Genomic DNA, 17,936 nt, shown 5'->3' with positions numbered 1-17,936 from the left:
TAGTGGGGTCGGGGGTGCTGGTGCCTATGTCCAGCTAACGTTCTGGGTGAGAGGCAGGGTACATCCTGGACAGGTCGTCAGTCTATCCAGGGCAACACAGAGACAGACAGGACAAACAACCATGCACACACACTCACACCTAGGGAGAATTTAGAGCAGGGATGTCAAACTCCAGTCCTCAAGGGCCGATGTCCTGCAATTTTTAGATGTGCCACAGGTACAAAACACTATAACACTGGAATGAAATGGCATAATTACCTCCTCCTTGTGTAGATAAGTTCTCCAGAGCCTTGCTAATGACCTAATTATTCTATTCATGTGTGGTGCAGAAGAGGCACATCTAAAAGTTTCAGGACACCAGCTGGAGTTTGACACCTGTGATTTAGAGAGACCATTTAACCTAACAGTCATGTTTTTGGACTGTGGGAGCAAAGCCAGAGTACCCAGAGAGAACCCACGCATGCACAGGTAAACTCCATGCAGAAAAACTCCGGGCCAGGAATCAAACCCAGGACCTTCTTGCTGCAAGGCAACAGTGCTACCAACTGTGCCACTGTGCAGCTCCATAAAAATATATAAATTAATATAATGTTCCCCCTTTTCCATAAAACTGAATTCTTAAAACAGTCAACAAATGAATTGCTAAAATATGCATTACATACATATTTTTTGAAAGATTAAGGCCTAATTTTAGAAATTCTAGAGCACTTATTTAACACATTTTGAATAGTAGGCTACAATGACTTAATCAGACTTCACTGAACCTCTTCCACAGTAAAATGGGACAATTATGCTGTATAATGATTAATATCTGTGGGTTGCGTTAAAGAATACAGCTCAGACAAGAGAATAACTTTGTTCACATAGCACATTAGCCTTTTACATGCTAAGTAGTTAGCGCAAACTGTTACATATTGACCAAATAACCATTCATAAAGTCAATACAGACAGGCCATGTTTTATTTATAATGTATTTATATATAGATAGACTGAATTAAGTGAACCTTGTGAGGTTGTTGTCTTTATTTTCTACTAGTTTACCAATCCAGGTTCTTTTCAACATGATTTTTGGTAGCCTTCATGTTAGTCACTCTAACTCCTTGTTTGGGTTAAAAACATATTCCAGTATGCAGGATCAGAACTCTAATGCTTTATTTGCCCACAAACAAAAAAAAATTCCCAATGAAAAATAAATTTCCATCCTGAGCAGGCTATAATAAATACTATTATATAGTTGACTGTTTACATTCTGAAAAGGCTTAGATACACTCACGTTATCTCTTCCAGTTGTAAATATACAGTATGACTATGTTCCCTTTCACAGAACCTTCAGCAAAATCTATACAAGAGAGATGTTCTACCTGTGCAAAAACACTTCATATTTTCAGGGAAAATCTCTATGTGTCAGTAAACACTTAAGATGAGAAGATATTTCCAGAGATTGTCACTAAGCAATCTAAAAACCCAGCAGCACTCTGATAGCAAATAAACAAACAGAAAAAAACAACGGCACAAAAACACAACAATGTGCAACTTCAAGCTTTGGGCACTTCAAATGTTGAGGTAGCAAAAAAAATCACATTTAACATGACTTATGTCGCATGGCTCTTTCTATAAAAAGGAAAGTCAGTCGCCTAGATGTATTTGCAGAAACCTTCCACCGATGCCTCACTTTATACAAACCTTTGGCAACAAAAACAAAATGTACTTTCCTCCTGAAAAGTGAATTCTGCCTTTTCCAGGATTATCTCATGACACCAGTGCCAGCACCAGTCATGATCTGCAGGGCAGCAAGCCAAACTAGTCTTTGATGTCTTTGATTGCAGACAGTTGAGATACAGTTTTCTTGACTCGCAGCGCAGTCAGTCGCGCAGCAGCATTGGCATACCAGCACTCTCTCATCAGTTTTCCCATCACACGCAGAGCCTGGTAAAGTAACAAGACGACATTATTACAAAGGTGATCTGACATCTGTCATAAAAACAGAAAGCATTACCTTCATCAACATAAACATGCCTAAATTAACTTAAAACAGTTAGCAAAAATATTCAGTAAATGATGCAACCTTGTCTCTGATTGAATTGTGAAAATTCAGTCTTAACCCATCTTTGACCCAGCTTGTATTTTTTGACTCCAGCTGGGAATTGCATTTGAGTCCTTTCCACTTGTACCTTATGACAACTTCACCTCGCAGTAATATTAATGGACAATTCCAGAGTAAAATACTCATTCTCCGCTGTGGCAAATTACAGCCAGGCTGGGCCTGACAGAGCTCTTTTAATTTTCTGGATTGGGTGCTAGTCTGTTATGTCTCAAAGCTTTTGCCCTCAAAGAACATTTTTTCTAACTTCCTCCTCACTGGACAAATCGGCATATAAACGTTTTGCCTTCTCAGTTGAGTTTTGAGCTTGCAGGCTGTGTTACTTCTACTTTTGTCTTGAGTGACCATTGTGTTATGCACTGATCCCCAAATTTGTTGTTTACACATGATGTCATCAGCTGCACTCTAGCTTTTTTTTAGAGCGTTTCACATATGTCTTGCTTTTGAACAAGAAAATGATTGTAAACACCCCTATGACTACTGAGAAGAAAATGCTGCAAGAATCTCTTGATTGTCTGTTGAATTGTCGACTAGAGTGTTTTAAACCTATTGGTGGTCACCACTGCAATACATATTTGGTCTTACCTCACAACTCTGCCACTGATTGGGAATGTTTGGTCTGAGTTTCTGATCACATACAACTTTTTTCATGTCCTCAATGGATGGATCTGAAGGCACCATGTCATAGTAAGGCAGTTGAAAATCTTCATGAAGTCCTATGGTAGTAAAAATCAAGAAAATTATGTTAATGGACATGTACATAATCAGATAATTACGTGTAATTATTGTATATTGATAATTTATCTATAATATATTTCTGCTGCTACTCATACAAATGCCTGAGGCGAGGATAATGTGTGTGTGTGCGAGGAGAGTTATGTTTCAGATACCTCTTACAGAGCATCTTCTGGCTAATTCCCAGAACACCAGGCCAAGCGAATAGATGTCTGCTCTCTTAAATGACTCAAAGTTGTTCATGTTGATTGACTCATCCAGGATCTCTGGAGCCATGTACCTGCAGAGAACAAAGTCATTAGAGGCTAACAATGTGAAAAAGCAACACAAGCAGCACTAGCCTTGCACAGGTCATTTGTTTTATCACTTTGTGGATGTGGCTCCCTTTATTTAGACTAGATGAAATCAGAGCGTAAAATACTTTGGAGAATTTCTTCATATATTTTTTTTAGAGAACTCATAGAAGTAAGCCCTGATTTAAGCCATTAAGCAATGTTAATGGCTTAAACATTGAGTGTGATGTTTAAGCCATTACATCAATGGTTAATGTAATGACTTAAACATATCTCTAGGTGGAGCCACAGTAGTAGTAAAATAGCCTGGGTCTGTTTTCCTACAAGAAATACTGCTGGGGGGTTTTAAAACTGTGGTTCTGCTATTCTTATCATTCTTGCCTGTCAGCTCTTTAACACTAAATACACAGGCTGTCAGAGTCCGTCTACTTAGCATTCACACTGAATAGACCTTTATTTCCACAAAATATAAAAGACTTTTTTTCTTTCATTGTTGTTTTTGTATGATGCCAGCTAACCATGCAAGCACTTTCTGATCACTTCAGTCTGATTTTAGGTCCTTGTTTTGCAGCTGTTAGCTGTTTTGCTCTAACCTCTTAGTTCCCACTCTGTGGTTAGACGGTACGTCTATGGTGTTTGTGCTGGAATCATGTTTAACAGCTAAGCCCAAATCTGCGATGACTGCCATTCCATTCCTCTTCACAAGGACATTTTTAGACTTTAGATCTCTGTGAGCGATCGCGGGTTTTCCTAGAAGCAAGACAGTAAAAATATGAGATTAGGAGAAGCTCAAATGTTTTTTTATGGACCAATGTGACATTAGAAAGCATAATGTCTCTTCTTATAATAGCCTGCATTGAGTGGTAGGAGAAGTACTTATTACTGTTTACTAGCACCTCTGGGAAAAGATGTCAGTAATTGTGATCACCAGTAATTTTGCCAAAGAAATATAATAATAAAACTAAATTTTTTTCTCAACATCTGATTTCCCCCCAATGAATACATGTTCTCCAATTAAATGATATGTTTTAGTAATTTACAGAGCAAAATTATTCTACTGGAAGAAAAGATGCATTTATTTTACACATCTTCACCGGTGACTGCAAAATGACTGCATCTGATGAACAATAAAGTAAATAGTTGGGTTATTTTCTATAAAAATATATTTTGACATTTAAATCAGTGGACAAAGCAGGTTCTATAACCTGCTGTGCCCACTGAGGGCTTCCTTGGACTTTTTTCATTTAATTTCTTTGAGATGAGAAAATAAATTCACATACAGAGAGTTAAGGAAAGCTGTACCTTGTGTGCCAATGATTTCCATATGAAGGTGTGCCAGTCCACTGGCTACAGACAAAGCCAAAACAACCATGCCCTCCACTGACACTGTGTACCTGTTCAGGTAGTCATACAGGGAGCCGTGCTCATGGTACTCTGACACCAACCAGAGCTGGGTCCATGAGCCATTATCTGCAGATAACAGCAAGGTAGGCTGTGAAATGTCAACACATTCAGGCCACATGTATGAATCGTTCTTGTCATAAATTTGTTAATCTGATACCTTTGTTATCAGCAGCAATGAAGCCAAGAATATTTTCATGCCTGAGCATGATAGTTTGATAAATTTCTGCTTCCCGGAACCAGGACCTCTCGTCCCGGGAGGAGAAGATCTTGACAGCTACATCCTCCCCCCGCCACTTGCCACGCCAGACCTCACCAAAGCGACCTTTCCCAATGGTCTCCTGCAGGACGATGGTCCGAGCTATAGTCCTCTGGACCAGCAGTGGTAGACCTGAAACAGGAAGCTCATATGATTCAAACTCCAATATTTTGCATACCTTAGAAACCCTGAGTAAGCTTGTTGAACCCATTTACATTTTGACATGTTACAGCTACAAAACTTTTGTATATTTTAGTGGGATTTTTTGTGACAGACCAACACAAAGTACTGTGTTGGTCTATGAATGATGAATGGGTAAATGATGAATGGGTTTAAAACCTGAATGTAGACCATGAAACAGACATGTCAAGCAAAAAGTTATGAAGTTTAGAGAAGGATTCAGTTATAAAACTATATCCTAAGCTATGAACACCTTACAGAGCACTGTTCAATCCATTGCTTAGCACCGGAAAGGCTACGCCATAAACACCAACCATCTGAGGTGGGGCCATCCACCTCAAGAACAGCAATTAATGAAAGAAGCAGCCAAGAAAGACACAATATGTCTGGAAGAGCTTCAGAGGTCCACAGCTAAGGTGGGAGTATCTTTAAGCACAATAATTACTGGTTGCGCACTTCTGGTCTTGATGGAAGAACAGCAAGAAGAAAGCCATTGGTGACAAGATAACCATAAGAAGTTCCATGTTTGCTTTGTTACAAGTTATGATGGAGATACAAGAAGCTATGGCCACATGGCAGCATCTTGCTGAGGGGACTTTTTTCTTCAGTAAGTACAATATGCTTGACAAAGTTAATGAAAGTCAGATTAAGCTAAATATGAGGAAGAGTTGAATTGATTTTATTTGAATTGGACAGTGCATATTAATAAATGAACAATATTGTTGTAATTACATTGGATTTAGCAACATGCTAATTTCCATCCTTAGTCCCATAAAATATCTTGCTAAAAATCATAGAAGACTTAATACTGGACTGAAGGCTTGTCTTTCAGCTGGACTGTAACACTAAACATACAGTCAGATCTAAAATGTAATAGTTTAGATCAAAATATGCATGTCTTCAAACAGACCATATTTTCAAGTTAATGTTAATGGAGGCTCTTTATCCAATCAGACTGAACCTGGGCTTTTTTGGAATAAAAATAGCAAAATGTTTGGTCTCAAAATGGTAGATATATACACAAAAATCTGTAATTGAATATAAAGGCATGTCACATTTATAAAATTCTTTTACAGACATTTAGTTGCAAAATAATTCAGAAAACCTTCTCTCCTTTATCCACATGCTTCACAAATATACAGTAATTTATGTTGCTCTATCATATAAATTATGCATATAATATGAAACAAAACACACTTAAATTTGTAATTGCAATATGAAAACAACAAGAAATCTCAGGCTGTATGGATACATTTGGCAAGATACTGTAAGAGCCTCATTGAGAACTAATAGGACTCCTCTCACCTGACCCTGAGCCAGATGTGCTCATGTCATAAATCAGATCTTTGAGGCATTTATCAGGAGACATAAGCATCTGATCATCCAGGGGCTCCTCGGGGTCTTGCTTATGGGCTCGGCCGTAGGCACAATGGTGTCCCTGCACGACACACACCCCCAGCAGGATCCCCACACACAGCAAGCAGGAGGGCACCAGGATCACCACTATGAGCTGCAGTCTGCTCCAGCCCGGCTCCTCTGAAGGCCTCTCTGATGGTGCACACATACGTAACAACATTCTCAGCATTATTAGCATTTTACTGCAACCTTAAAGGCTTTAGTTTCGGAAGAAAAACAACAAACAAGCTTTTAAGAGGATTTGCGTCTAAGATTCTTGTCTCTTTGCTCCCCCTGGTGGCGTTTTCTCTAAATGGCAGGCGTGTGGCACTCAACAAAGCAGCATATTATCAGCAGCTGTTGCCAAAATTTGCTCCCTGATTGAAATACTAAGAGTTGAAAAGGCACACCTCGTGCTTTGCAAATTGAAGACACTGCTGCACGAATACTAACAGATGTCGCAAATTTTAAAGGTGGAAACTCATTTTGCAAATGCACCGCTCCAGATGCCAAATCCCTGTTTTCCCTGAGAACCAGAACATTTAATCAATGCCCATGAATGCTATTAATCAAGAGTAATGAAGAGGCTTTTAGCAAATATAATCTTTGCTCTGCAGAACGTAAAATATATCTTATTTCTTAAAATCAAAATATCTCTCCCAAATTAAAGTTTTTGATGTATACTGATTAAAAGCAGGTGCGCTTGTCATAAAAATGTAGGTTTGGCAGGACAAAGTAATTTGACACCTCAGTCTGTGACCTTCATTGTGTCTGCGGGAAGCTAGAGGAAACCTGGACACCATCAAAAATAGCAGAGCAAGTGGGTGCTGAGATAATATGAGATCTACAGACATGAAAATGAGGCACATGCTGTGCATCACCATGCAAAAGTGTTCAAACCCCTTTAGCATTCTCACATTTTGTCACATTATAACAACAAACTTTAGTGTCTCTGATATAAACCATTTAATTATGTGTTCCAGCTGCATGTTAATGGTTGTCATTTTGGAAGGTAACTTCACCCTCACTTCAAGTCTTTTGCAACCTCTAATACGTTTTCTTCAAGACTTGCCCTGTATTTCGCTTCGTCTATTAGCAATTTACCTGTACCTGCAGAAAATAACATCCACGCAGCATGATGCAGCCACTACCATGTCTATGTGTTTAGTGTAATGTGCTGTGTTACTGTTCCACCCAACATGGTGTTTAGAGAAATATAATCCAAAATATGTTAAATCTCATTTGTATGTATGTTTCCTATATTTTCTACATGGCTGAATACCAATCCATGCCACACTATTCAGTTTTCCATTCAAAAATGCACAATTACACACTGCTTTGTCTTTATATATAATGGCCCCAAATTTATTTAGATTTATTCATAAATCTAAATGTATGTAACCCAAACAACATTTGAAAAAGTCATTTTGCAAGGTGCTGAAATAGTACAACAGAGTAAAAGTCTTTTGAGTTGGGATATTAACACATGCATATGCTATGATTTAAATATAATTAAAATTTATCGTAAATCTTAGGAAAGTGTTTTCGTTTTTCCTGAGATGGACTCACCAGCTGATCCTCAAGCATTCATTATGTACAAATCAACAATTTGTGAACTTAACCACAGTTTCCTAAGATCTCTTTAGCCTTTTCCCTATTTCATATCCTGCCAACTGAGGCTCCAAGTGAAGATCATCAGATATGATGCAAAACAAGACCTCACTCTCTTCTGTCCCACTGGCTTTAGACCTTAAGATCAAGTATGTGTCTAAGCTGCTTGAAAATTATGCTCAACGGGCTTGAAAATGAATAAAAGTAGAAATGTATAGCCAGATTTAACATGTTTTTCATTTCAAGAGAGGCTACACATGATGTTAGCACATACTGCTATTTAACAGGACAATGAAACCCATTGATTTTGTTGTCCTCATTCACAGTCAACACCATCAACCCCTGAGGGTCTTGACCCCCATGACCTTATGCACCCACTGAAATGCAGATGCATCTTGCACAGTAAATCTGCTGCATTTTACTGAGATGATAGAAAATCTACCCCTCACTTACTTTAGTTTGAGTCCTTTTTGTCAAAACTAATATTTTTTATTTCTAAAGTGGTCACAAATTAGTATTTTTTAAATAAATATTATTAAATTGACCTAAAAAGGCATCCCAAAGTTAAAGACTTCTTACAAACACTATTTTCACCCAGAGCAACGGGATTCTGTTTCTGTATAGTTTACTTTCATCTAACATGTAAAGATACTGTATGTTTTTAGACTTTGTGCATTTGTAGTTAGTGAACTCTGTTCTTTCTCTAAAAAAGTGTTACCTACTAATTACAGAAGGGACGTGTAGATTTTTTGAATGGAATAAATAGAGCACATGTTGTAGAAGATAACCGTTTTGCTGAATTACAATGCCGTACAAAGGTTTTGTCTTCAGGAATTTAGACTTTCTTGTAATGTTTAAAAGTATTTTGTAATTTTTTTCAAAATCTAATGGATTCTTAATCAACAATTATTTAGCTTTTGTGAAAGTTTTGCTTTGGACTTTAGTTCATTTTTCATTCCTTTGTTCACTAAGCTCCTTATTGCTGATCTTTGAATCATTTAGCCATGAACAAGCTGCTAAACTCAAGGAATGAGCATGTGTTGTGTCTCTACAATAAAGGCAACTTTACAAACAAGTGTTAAATTGGATATTTTGGTATTTGACATGATTTGTTCCCATTTTTTTGGTTGGCTATGTTAGGAACACAAACAAATACAAATGACAGGCAGAAAATTGCTTTTTTAGTACCTAAAAACATCTAAAAACATACTTTTCAGAAGAAAATGTATACTCCTTGAACATTTCCACATTTTGTCCCAATTTATTCACATATCTAAATGTATTTTACTGGGAATTTGTGTTACAGGAGAATACAAAGCAATGCATAATTGTGAATTGGCATAATAAAAATCTGTTTTGAGCCAACATTGGTTGAGTCGCCTTTCACTGTAAATGCAACTGTAAGTCTTTATGTCTCTATCAGCTTTGCACCTTTAGATAATAACATTTGTGCCCATTCATTCAAACTGAATTGACAGTTTCTAAACATCAATTTTCAAGTCTTTCCAAATATTGTCAATTGGATTTAGGTTTGACTGAGTGATAAACACATATACAGTATATGCTTTGATGTAAACCATCCTATTGTAGCGCTCTGGCTGTTCAAAGTCATAATCTTGCTCTAATGTGAACCACCAGGCCTGACTCAAATCCTGCAAGCTTTTATTCCCCAGGATTTTTCTGTATTTAGCTCTGTTCGTGTTTCCCAAAACTACAACCAGTCTCCTGGCTCCTGCTGAAGAAAAGTATCCCCAAAGCATGATGCCGCCATGTTTCATGGGGATTGTGTGCTCAGGGTGATGTGCAGAACTTTTCCATTATTAACTTTTCCGTTAAGATCTGATTTATTGTTTATTTTTTGATGCTGTATTTTCTGACAAACCTCAGAGGCTTTCACAGAGCTGTGCTTATGATGAGAATAAATCACACAGAGGTTGGTCACAGAGTAAGGGAAGTTTAATATAAACCTCTGTGGTTATAAATGCGAAAAAGTTCAAAGGGGGTGTGAATACTTTTGCAAGCCAGAGTTTATTTGTAAATACATGTGTGCTGACAACAGAACAAATCTGTTTTAAGTTATCTATGACTTGTGGATTTTTGCATGAAGTAGCAGTGAAGTTGAGCTGACTGGTTATACGTAAAGCAAACAGCGAATAGACTGACACAGTATAAAGTGAACCTTCCAGAGTTTTCCATTGAACTCCAGAGGTGTGAAAAAAGCCTCCCTGGTGCTTTGGGCCATTTTCTACCCAGCAGAGAGGCTCTCTGAACAACATGCCTGACAAAGTATTTATTTATAAATCAGGGGAGGGCCGTCGCATAACCTCTGCCAGCTTTGTTATGTCACAGGATCTAGGCGGATCAGCATCCACCTCGTCTGGCTGGGACCAGAATGAGTGGGAAATCCCTCACAGATTGGACTGTTGTTTCTGTTGACTGAATAAAATTACTGAGACTAACAGACGGAGGAGATGATGGGTTTTATGCTTTAGTCCATTTGCCAAGAAAATTGTCATCGGACACAGATTAGATGAAAATGGCCTAAAATACAACAGATCCAAAAGTGACAGAGTAGAAAAGCATATTTCTGGTTATACCTCGGTGCAGGTGCAGGGTCTCATTGTTGCAGAAGTCGGTGAAGCAACAGTTCCTCTTGGAGACGTTTTTGGAGCTGTAGCAGAAAAGTTGACCCTTCATCTGGGAGGGGGAGATGCAGGATTTGACCGTCTCCTCCTTCCCGTCAATCAGCATCACAGAGTTCCAGCAGGCTCCGTCTGCGGCCGTCTCACAGGTGTAGTTGGCGCACAGGGGGCACACGCACTTCAGACCTGAAGCACACAAAATCAGATCGTGTTTATGACTTCTTTTTTTTTTCCCCATCCACTGGCTAATTCATCAATGTGTGGAGAAAAAGCACCTAGACAAAACAGTTTTACTCTCAGCCTAGACGCGGCTCCTGCTGTTACATAAGAAAATCTGAGCTCTTAAATGGCAGGAGGTGGAGGAACCAGAGTAATGCCTCTTAGATTAACACCCACATAATCTTGTGTTCTACTTGCAGCTGTCATGCTTTATTTGATAAGCTGCTGAATGACTGATGAGCGAGATGGCCCGCGACAAAAAACCTGGGAAATAAATGGATGAATGTTGCACAGTATCAAACGAAACCAGTCAGAACCTAGTTCCAATTACACGAATGGGAAAAATACTTGTGTAATTAAATAATTCACACATTTGGATATTTGAAAGTAAAATCACTGAAACACACATTTTGCAAATAAATGCATTTTTGAAAAATGACATTTACAAATTTATATTTTTATTCAAAGAACACTTTAAAAAAGTTAGAATTAAAAACTGACAGTGAACAAATAAAGAAAGGAAATCATCTCTGTGAAAAAGATGGAAAAGGAGTCCTGACATCCGTCCTTAACAAGATTCTAAATGCTGTGGCTTGTTTACATTTATGTTAAGCTAAGATCACGTGAGGTGAGGCACCTGTTAAAGGTTTATAAAACCCATTACTTCTCAAACCATTTTTCCAGAATCAGCTGTGTCGAAACTATTTTGTATCATTTTAAAAATGTGAGAAAACCAACCTTTGATATTCTCTGTCTATTTTTTCTTTTCTTTCATTTTAAGAAGGGCATGATAAAAGGAATGAAGGTGGCCAGGTTGAAGTTAGCAAGACCATTAAAACTGTAGCAGAAAATTGCTGGCTAGATTGAGAGGAACACCATTTAAATTTACTGTTTGACTGTAACCCTGAGGTGGATTAATCACTCTGAGGTGTTTCTCTGTGTGCAAACCGTTAAGGCAAGAATTACAAGAAGGAAACCTTTCATGTCTCTATCAGAACAAAATTTGGTTTCTGCTACAAAAGAACATCATAAAAGCCCGGTGCACTTGGAAACAAGTTCACTCAACTAATAATATGAAATAGATCTTAAACAACGGTGTACAACAAAGGAGCTGAATGAGAACACAAGAAAGTACTAAGTGATGAAAAGAGAACACCTACAACAGGCATTATGGTTTGCATTGCAGAACAAGTTCCCTTCAAAACTACAACTTTATTTCCTTTTCTAAATCAAATTATTCTCTACTGAAGAGTCATGCAGTTGTCATGCTTCACAATGAGGAAGTCGAGAATCAAATTCCAGTCAGGGCCCTGGGTATGCCTGAGTTCCCTCCACAACCAAATCCTCATATGCATGTTTGGTATTTTGTCTCTAAATTGCCCTTGGGTGTGAGTTTGTTTCTATGTTGCCCGTGATGGAAAGTAGTTCTGCCCAGAGTGTTCCCCTGCATCTTGACCCCCTGCTACCTTGTAAGGATCCCAGTAACATGTGGAACAACTCGTACCCTTTAAACCTGAATTCCTGAATAGCTTATGAAAAACGCAAACACTACATTTCCCCCGTAAAATACTCCAAACGTATTTGGTGACTACGTAAGTAGTCACAGAAATGTGCACCTTTCAAAACGATTTCACCTTTGCCTTGTTTTTTCAATTTTCACAGAGGGACGGTCAAGACAAAAGTCTTGAGGATCATCAAGACGTTTTAAGGCAAATGTGAGACTTCAATCATCAGAACTGAAATGACGTGATTCAAAATGAGACACGCAGTGATTTAGATGTTGCTATGGGTTCTTTTCTGATCATCTTTTGTGGTCACCCTCATTCCTGGCTGAATTTCTTCAGATTGGCCACAACGTGTTACTTTTTGAGATCATTTAGCCAACTTCACATTGTCAGTCAAGTTTTATTTAAATTACACAAAAAAAAGTTTGATGATTTGAAGCATTTAAATGTGATAAAAGAAGACAAAAACAAAAACAAATCCAGAAGGCAGAAAATGTTTTGTCTTTCAGCACTGTAAATACTTCGAGTTGCTTAGTAACAAGCTCCTCAAGAACATTCATTTCTTCAGCTATGTTTCTGTAATTGAAAAACAGTTACTCTTTAAAATCACAGAGACTTTGTATTTTTTGCTCTTGACTTTTGGCAGACGGGTCACATAAATCTAGTGTTTACGACTAGACAAGTCTACTCCTATACATTGGACTTAAATATACCGTATACCATTCTCTGTGGTTTCTCTGGTTACAGTGTAAAACTTTAGACACTCCAGTATCTTTTTAAGAAAACGTTGTGTGTAAAATTTATGTGATGCTTGTGTTTGGAACTATAGCTTTACTTAAACAGTCACCACAGCCTGACTGAACCTCAGACAGTATAATATGATAATAACAAAGTTAAGCTCCAGCACAACTCCCATCTTATTTTCATTCCTAAATTCTTCTCTGGTCTGCATTTCCCACACTTTCCTTCGCAGTGTCTATACGACTGGTCATTTTTGGATTTTTTTTAAATTTTATTTTTGAGTCAGAGCAGATTTGTTGTTCCTTTTATCTCCAGAGATAGAGCTAAAACAAGCAAAACAAATCATTGAGGAAGTCAGATTCAGCTAAACAAGACAGAGGTGCCTGAGTCATTTTGGGCCTTGAAAGTGTTAACATGGAGAGTTTGTTGATTGTGGACACAGTCCACACCGTAGAATATCATCACTGATTCTAAATACACATCCCCGTTCTCTTAAAATAGACATTCTGGTTTTCCAGCGCCTTTGCTGGAATGTGCATGTGCTTTTTTTTATGTCCATTTGATCTTTTTTGTTTTCTGTTCCCTCATGTTGAGAGAAAATATTTGCAAAAAACATTGCTGAAAAACTTTTTCTTTTTCTTTTTTCTTCAGGGAAACTACAACATTTTCATAAAGAGGAGTCAAAGATTCATTGATTTGCAGGAAACACCTTGTTTGTCTTAGTGACAACCTAAACTATATTTGGACCAAAATGACAAAAAGGAGTGAATACGGCCAGCGGCTGAAGTAGTGAGAACGCGAGAACTACTTTCAAACACAAAGAAAACTGAGAAGCGTGGGAGAAAACAAACCAAAACATTGAAAATCATAGTGTGGAAACAAAAAAAATCTACAAAAATGTTAAAGAATAAAAAAAATCTATTCGATTGTTATATTCTTAAAACTCACACAGCTTTATGAATGCCCATTAAAACAGCCAGGCTCTGCCATATTTGGATGATGACGTAGCGACGGAGTAGTCAGAGAACATCTTGTTTTTTAACTAAAAAGGCCTTTTTTAACAGGATCGTGTCAAATGAGTGTGCAGCTCTATATTGGCAAAACAGAAATAGGATGGAGTGTGAGCTTCATCTGGGCAGGACACTCAGATTGGTTTTGTAAACATATTTCTCCAAAATCACCTACAATAATCTCTTTGCTGGAAACTATTTTTGCCTTAGGATTATGAAACAATTATAATCTTATATTTAAGGTAAGGAACCATCCAAAGCTGATGAAAAGGTACGTAAACTTTGAGAGGTTTCCCAGGTGAAAAACTGTTTTCTTCACAATTCTCTTTTCTTGTGTTCTCACTGCTCAAAATGTATGCCGATGTCCACAGGTCAAGCAAAATAAATAATTTCTCTCTCCAAATGATCTTTCTGCATGCCAAGGCATGATAATTAACTTCAGCTGGAACAGGATTTGCTCCACGTATGAGTCAAATTAAGGAGAAGAGGGTTCATGTGCAGCATTAGCTACTCTGGACTTTTAGGTGCCGGGCACTCTGTGAAAAAACAAACTGCAGCAGGCGTATAGAATTTGAGAGGCATAACAGACAGCATAACATTTTGACAACTAGTGAGTAAATCTCAACCTTATGTGGAGAAAAGTGACCTTCTCAAGCACTGCATGGTACACGAAAAATAAAATAGGCTATTCTGGTCACGTAGTTGCAATGAGGGATGCTCTGACGCGTCTGTCCACATCTGAGTGACAACAATAATTCTACCCGAATGCTGTCAAAATTTAACTATTTCAAACTCCAGTTTTCTTTTTGTTGTTTTTTTTTTAAACAAGCAGTTATTCTCCACTGTGGTTAATTGCAGGCAGACTGGGTAAGCCACAGAACAGTTCAAATCTCTCCATAGAGTGCCAGTTTGTTAAGTCTCCTTGTTAGCACAATATTTCTCCTGACTTCTCCTCAACAATAAATAGCCATATAAATCTTTACCTTGTGAATTTGTAGACCTTGCTGCTATCACTACTTTTTGTGGGTTGGCCTTTGGGTTTTAACTGCAATTTCGGCTGTCTTGAGCTCATGCTGTTTTTCTCTAGTTGTGTCATAGAAACAAATATACCATTAGTGACAAGTAAGGAAAAGTTATTAAAATCCTATCTGTCATTTAAAAGCCTGCTAATGCAGCTTCTATTAGAAGCAACACTACTAGATGCTTGCTCAACAAATATTTTTTTCTGACATTAGGAGGCATTTGTATTCTGTTGGAAGTTCATTCTCGCTCGTTTTTCATCAGATCACACTATGACGGTGGTGACGTCTGAACTCTGGTGAGACTGAAGCTACAGATTATTCTCATCAATTAATTTGGTGACATTCAAATAAATGCTCCACTGATGCATGTTCAAACAGCTGACCAAACCAAAATATAGTGCCAGTCAAGGAAAACATATTTTCACTGTAGTGGCAAAATCTCACAGCTAACAACCTTTAATTTGAGCACATTTATTAATTTAGGTAACATCCAATGTTAGGGAGTTATTATTTTTAACAAAGCCATCCGTGCCACAGTCATTGCTACCCCTGCTGTCAATACGTTGAAGACAATTGTGTGCCTGATAAACCATTTCTGTGTTTGTGGATCATTAGCCTTGTTAATCACCCTATTATAGCCCTTAATATGTGCAGTACAATAACAATTTATAGGAGTTTAAGAAGAGACAGGATAGCTGTCTTGCTTGACACAGTTCAAGCTGCTCAAATTCTCTTGCATTATGTATCTAACTGCAGATAGGTAGCTGTTTTCTTGTTGCTGTTTTCTGTTTTGAAGAGTATTGGACATGGCATGTGAAACGAAGTGAAAAAGAAAAAAAGTAACGAACCTCTTAGAAGATCTTCGAAACTCTGATAAACTTCCAAAATCTTTAATTAAAAAAGATTCACTTACATTTATTTTGACGGGATTGTTAGGTTTGCCAATAGTCACTGTTTAAAAAAAACAAAACTTCACGTTACACTGAATAAATGCATTCAAATTACAGGCTGAGTTGACAATTTGTGTCAGGTTGTGCAATAAAAACTGCATTTAAGTTTGTTTTTTCACTGTAAGTTATGTTTTTTATCATTATAAATGCATAATCCCACATCAACAAATATAAAAGGACCATAAATAAATGCATTTTTCTTTAATTAGTTTCTTAGTGATGGATGATAAAATCCCTCAGGTCTGATAAAGACATCATATACTATTGCACAATCAGCATTAATCTGTCACAGAAAACTAGGTAAAAGTTTGCAGGAATACGCTTTAATCAGTCACGCCTTCCACTTGCATCAACAAGGTTGAGGTTTTCCCGAAGACATTGTAATTTATCAAGTACACAACATATGACGCTACTTGTACCGACTGGGAAAGGATATTAAACAATCAAATGACACACTGGCTTTCCTCACACACGCACAGACAATAAAATATTTGCTTTGAGGAGCTACATAAACCTAGTTGTATGTGGGGAAAGGTTGAAGAAAAGCTTAATTATAAAAGTGTAATTAAATGTCTTTGTTTTCTTAGTTTCAAAGCTTTTTCTGACAGGGAGAAAAAACAGCTTAGGGTTAGTGGACGTGCACGTATGAAGTGTACTGCACAGACCAATTGATGATGTATAATTGCGTCTGAGATTTACAAAATCATCACATTTACAGTAACCCAAACTTTATAGAGCCATTTAAAAAAAAAAAAAAACATGAGACGACAAAAACTATTTCTGTGTTTGATGCACACGGAGACAAGCAGCCTACCTGCGGTCAGCTGGGCGACGCACAACAAGATCAACGCCACCTGAAAGCTCTGCTCCCCGGCAGCAGTCATGGCAAGAGGCGCATTTGCTCCCCCTCCTGAGCGCACCGTCTCCACAGGCAGCTACTCTACGGAAAACACCAGGATACACATCGTGTTTTTGTTTTGTTTCTTTTAAACGGGAAAGTCCGTGCACTCTCCGCGACCCGCCACGGTGAAACCGATCTGGGAGGAAACTGCAAAGCGCTGCTTGCTCCGCCTCTGCTGACCGGGATTTATAAGGATTAGCGTCGCAGACCTCCGATCCAGACATGTGAATGGAGCAGAGTGAAAGTGTGCAGCAACATCCATTTAACCGCAGCAAGTCCACCTCCACCTCCTGTCACTGCCTGCCTGATGAATATGGAAATTACCTCCAGCCTGCACGCACAGTAAATATAATCAAATGAATCTGCATCAACGCCGAGGGCTTAAAAAAAGATGGAAAAAGTTACATTTGATGATTATCATGTAATCATTAAACGATTTTAATGGCTTGATTGTGACATTTTCTAACTAAGACACATCGAGAGTGATCTGAAAAGGCTTTGTTTTTACATCTGCACAAATAGAGAAGATTATAAATGAGCAATCCTTTAAAATCTGCACCTAATGTGAAAATGTTGGTGACTTGTGTAATATTTTTGTTAAATATGTTTTACTTCAATAGCCACCCAAATAATGAATAAATAAAACACAAACAACTCAGTATAAGATGACAGGAGGTCAGTTTTAGTTTAGTTTTGGCCCACCTTTCTTTGCACTGTTCAAGGACTTGCCACAGCATCTCAGTCAGATTTAAATCCAGGCTTTGACTAGGTCACTCCAAAATCTTAGTCCCTATTTTTGCTTCATTCAGAAATGACTTTACTGGCGTGCCTCGGGTTATTGTCTTGATCCCCAACCAAAATGCACTTCAACTTAACATAAAAAACTGAAAGGTTTTCCTTCCTGGTTTCCTGGAAGAGACCAGAATTCATTGTTTCATCAACTCTAGCAAGCAATCCAGATCCTGAAGAAA

At 37.9% G+C, this 17,936-nt stretch overlaps 1 protein-coding gene across 1 annotated transcript; it reads right to left on the bottom strand.

Annotated features, from left to right (window-relative positions):
- Positions 1-1,128: 1,128 nt before the first annotated feature.
- Positions 1,129-17,380, bottom strand: acvr1c (activin A receptor type 1C). Its single transcript, XM_032566681.1, has 9 exons — positions 16,879-17,380; positions 10,573-10,803; positions 6,275-6,517; positions 4,691-4,921; positions 4,432-4,599; positions 3,723-3,879; positions 2,992-3,116; positions 2,687-2,817; positions 1,129-1,926 (listed from the first exon to the last, which is right to left on the bottom strand). Exons 1-9 carry the CDS (start codon positions 16,946-16,948, stop codon positions 1,801-1,803), a joined length of 1,482 nt encoding a protein of 493 aa, XP_032422572.1. The 5' UTR covers positions 16,949-17,380; the 3' UTR covers positions 1,129-1,800.
- Positions 17,381-17,936: the final 556 nt, after the last annotated feature.

The sequence above is a fragment of the Xiphophorus hellerii genome, chromosome 7 (genome assembly GCF_003331165.1).
Source record: "Xiphophorus hellerii strain 12219 chromosome 7, Xiphophorus_hellerii-4.1, whole genome shotgun sequence".
Lineage (NCBI taxonomy): Eukaryota > Metazoa > Chordata > Actinopteri > Cyprinodontiformes > Poeciliidae > Xiphophorus > Xiphophorus hellerii.
This window is presented reverse-complemented; position numbering and strand designations above follow the sequence as displayed.

Excerpts from the sequence above, each read along its gene's own strand:
- acvr1c (XM_032566681.1), bottom strand. The coding sequence starts at position 16,948 with ATGACTGCTGCCGGGGAGCAGAGCTTTCAGGTGGCGTTGATCTTGTTG. Across the intron at positions 10,804-16,878 it reads CGTCGCCCAGCTGACCGCAG|GTCTGAAGTGCGTGTGCCCC; the intron begins GTAGGCTGCTTG and ends TGTGTGCTTCAG. Across the intron at positions 6,518-10,572 it reads GACCCTGCACCTGCACCGAG|AGAGGCCTTCAGAGGAGCCG; the intron begins GTATAACCAGAA and ends GTGCACCATCAG.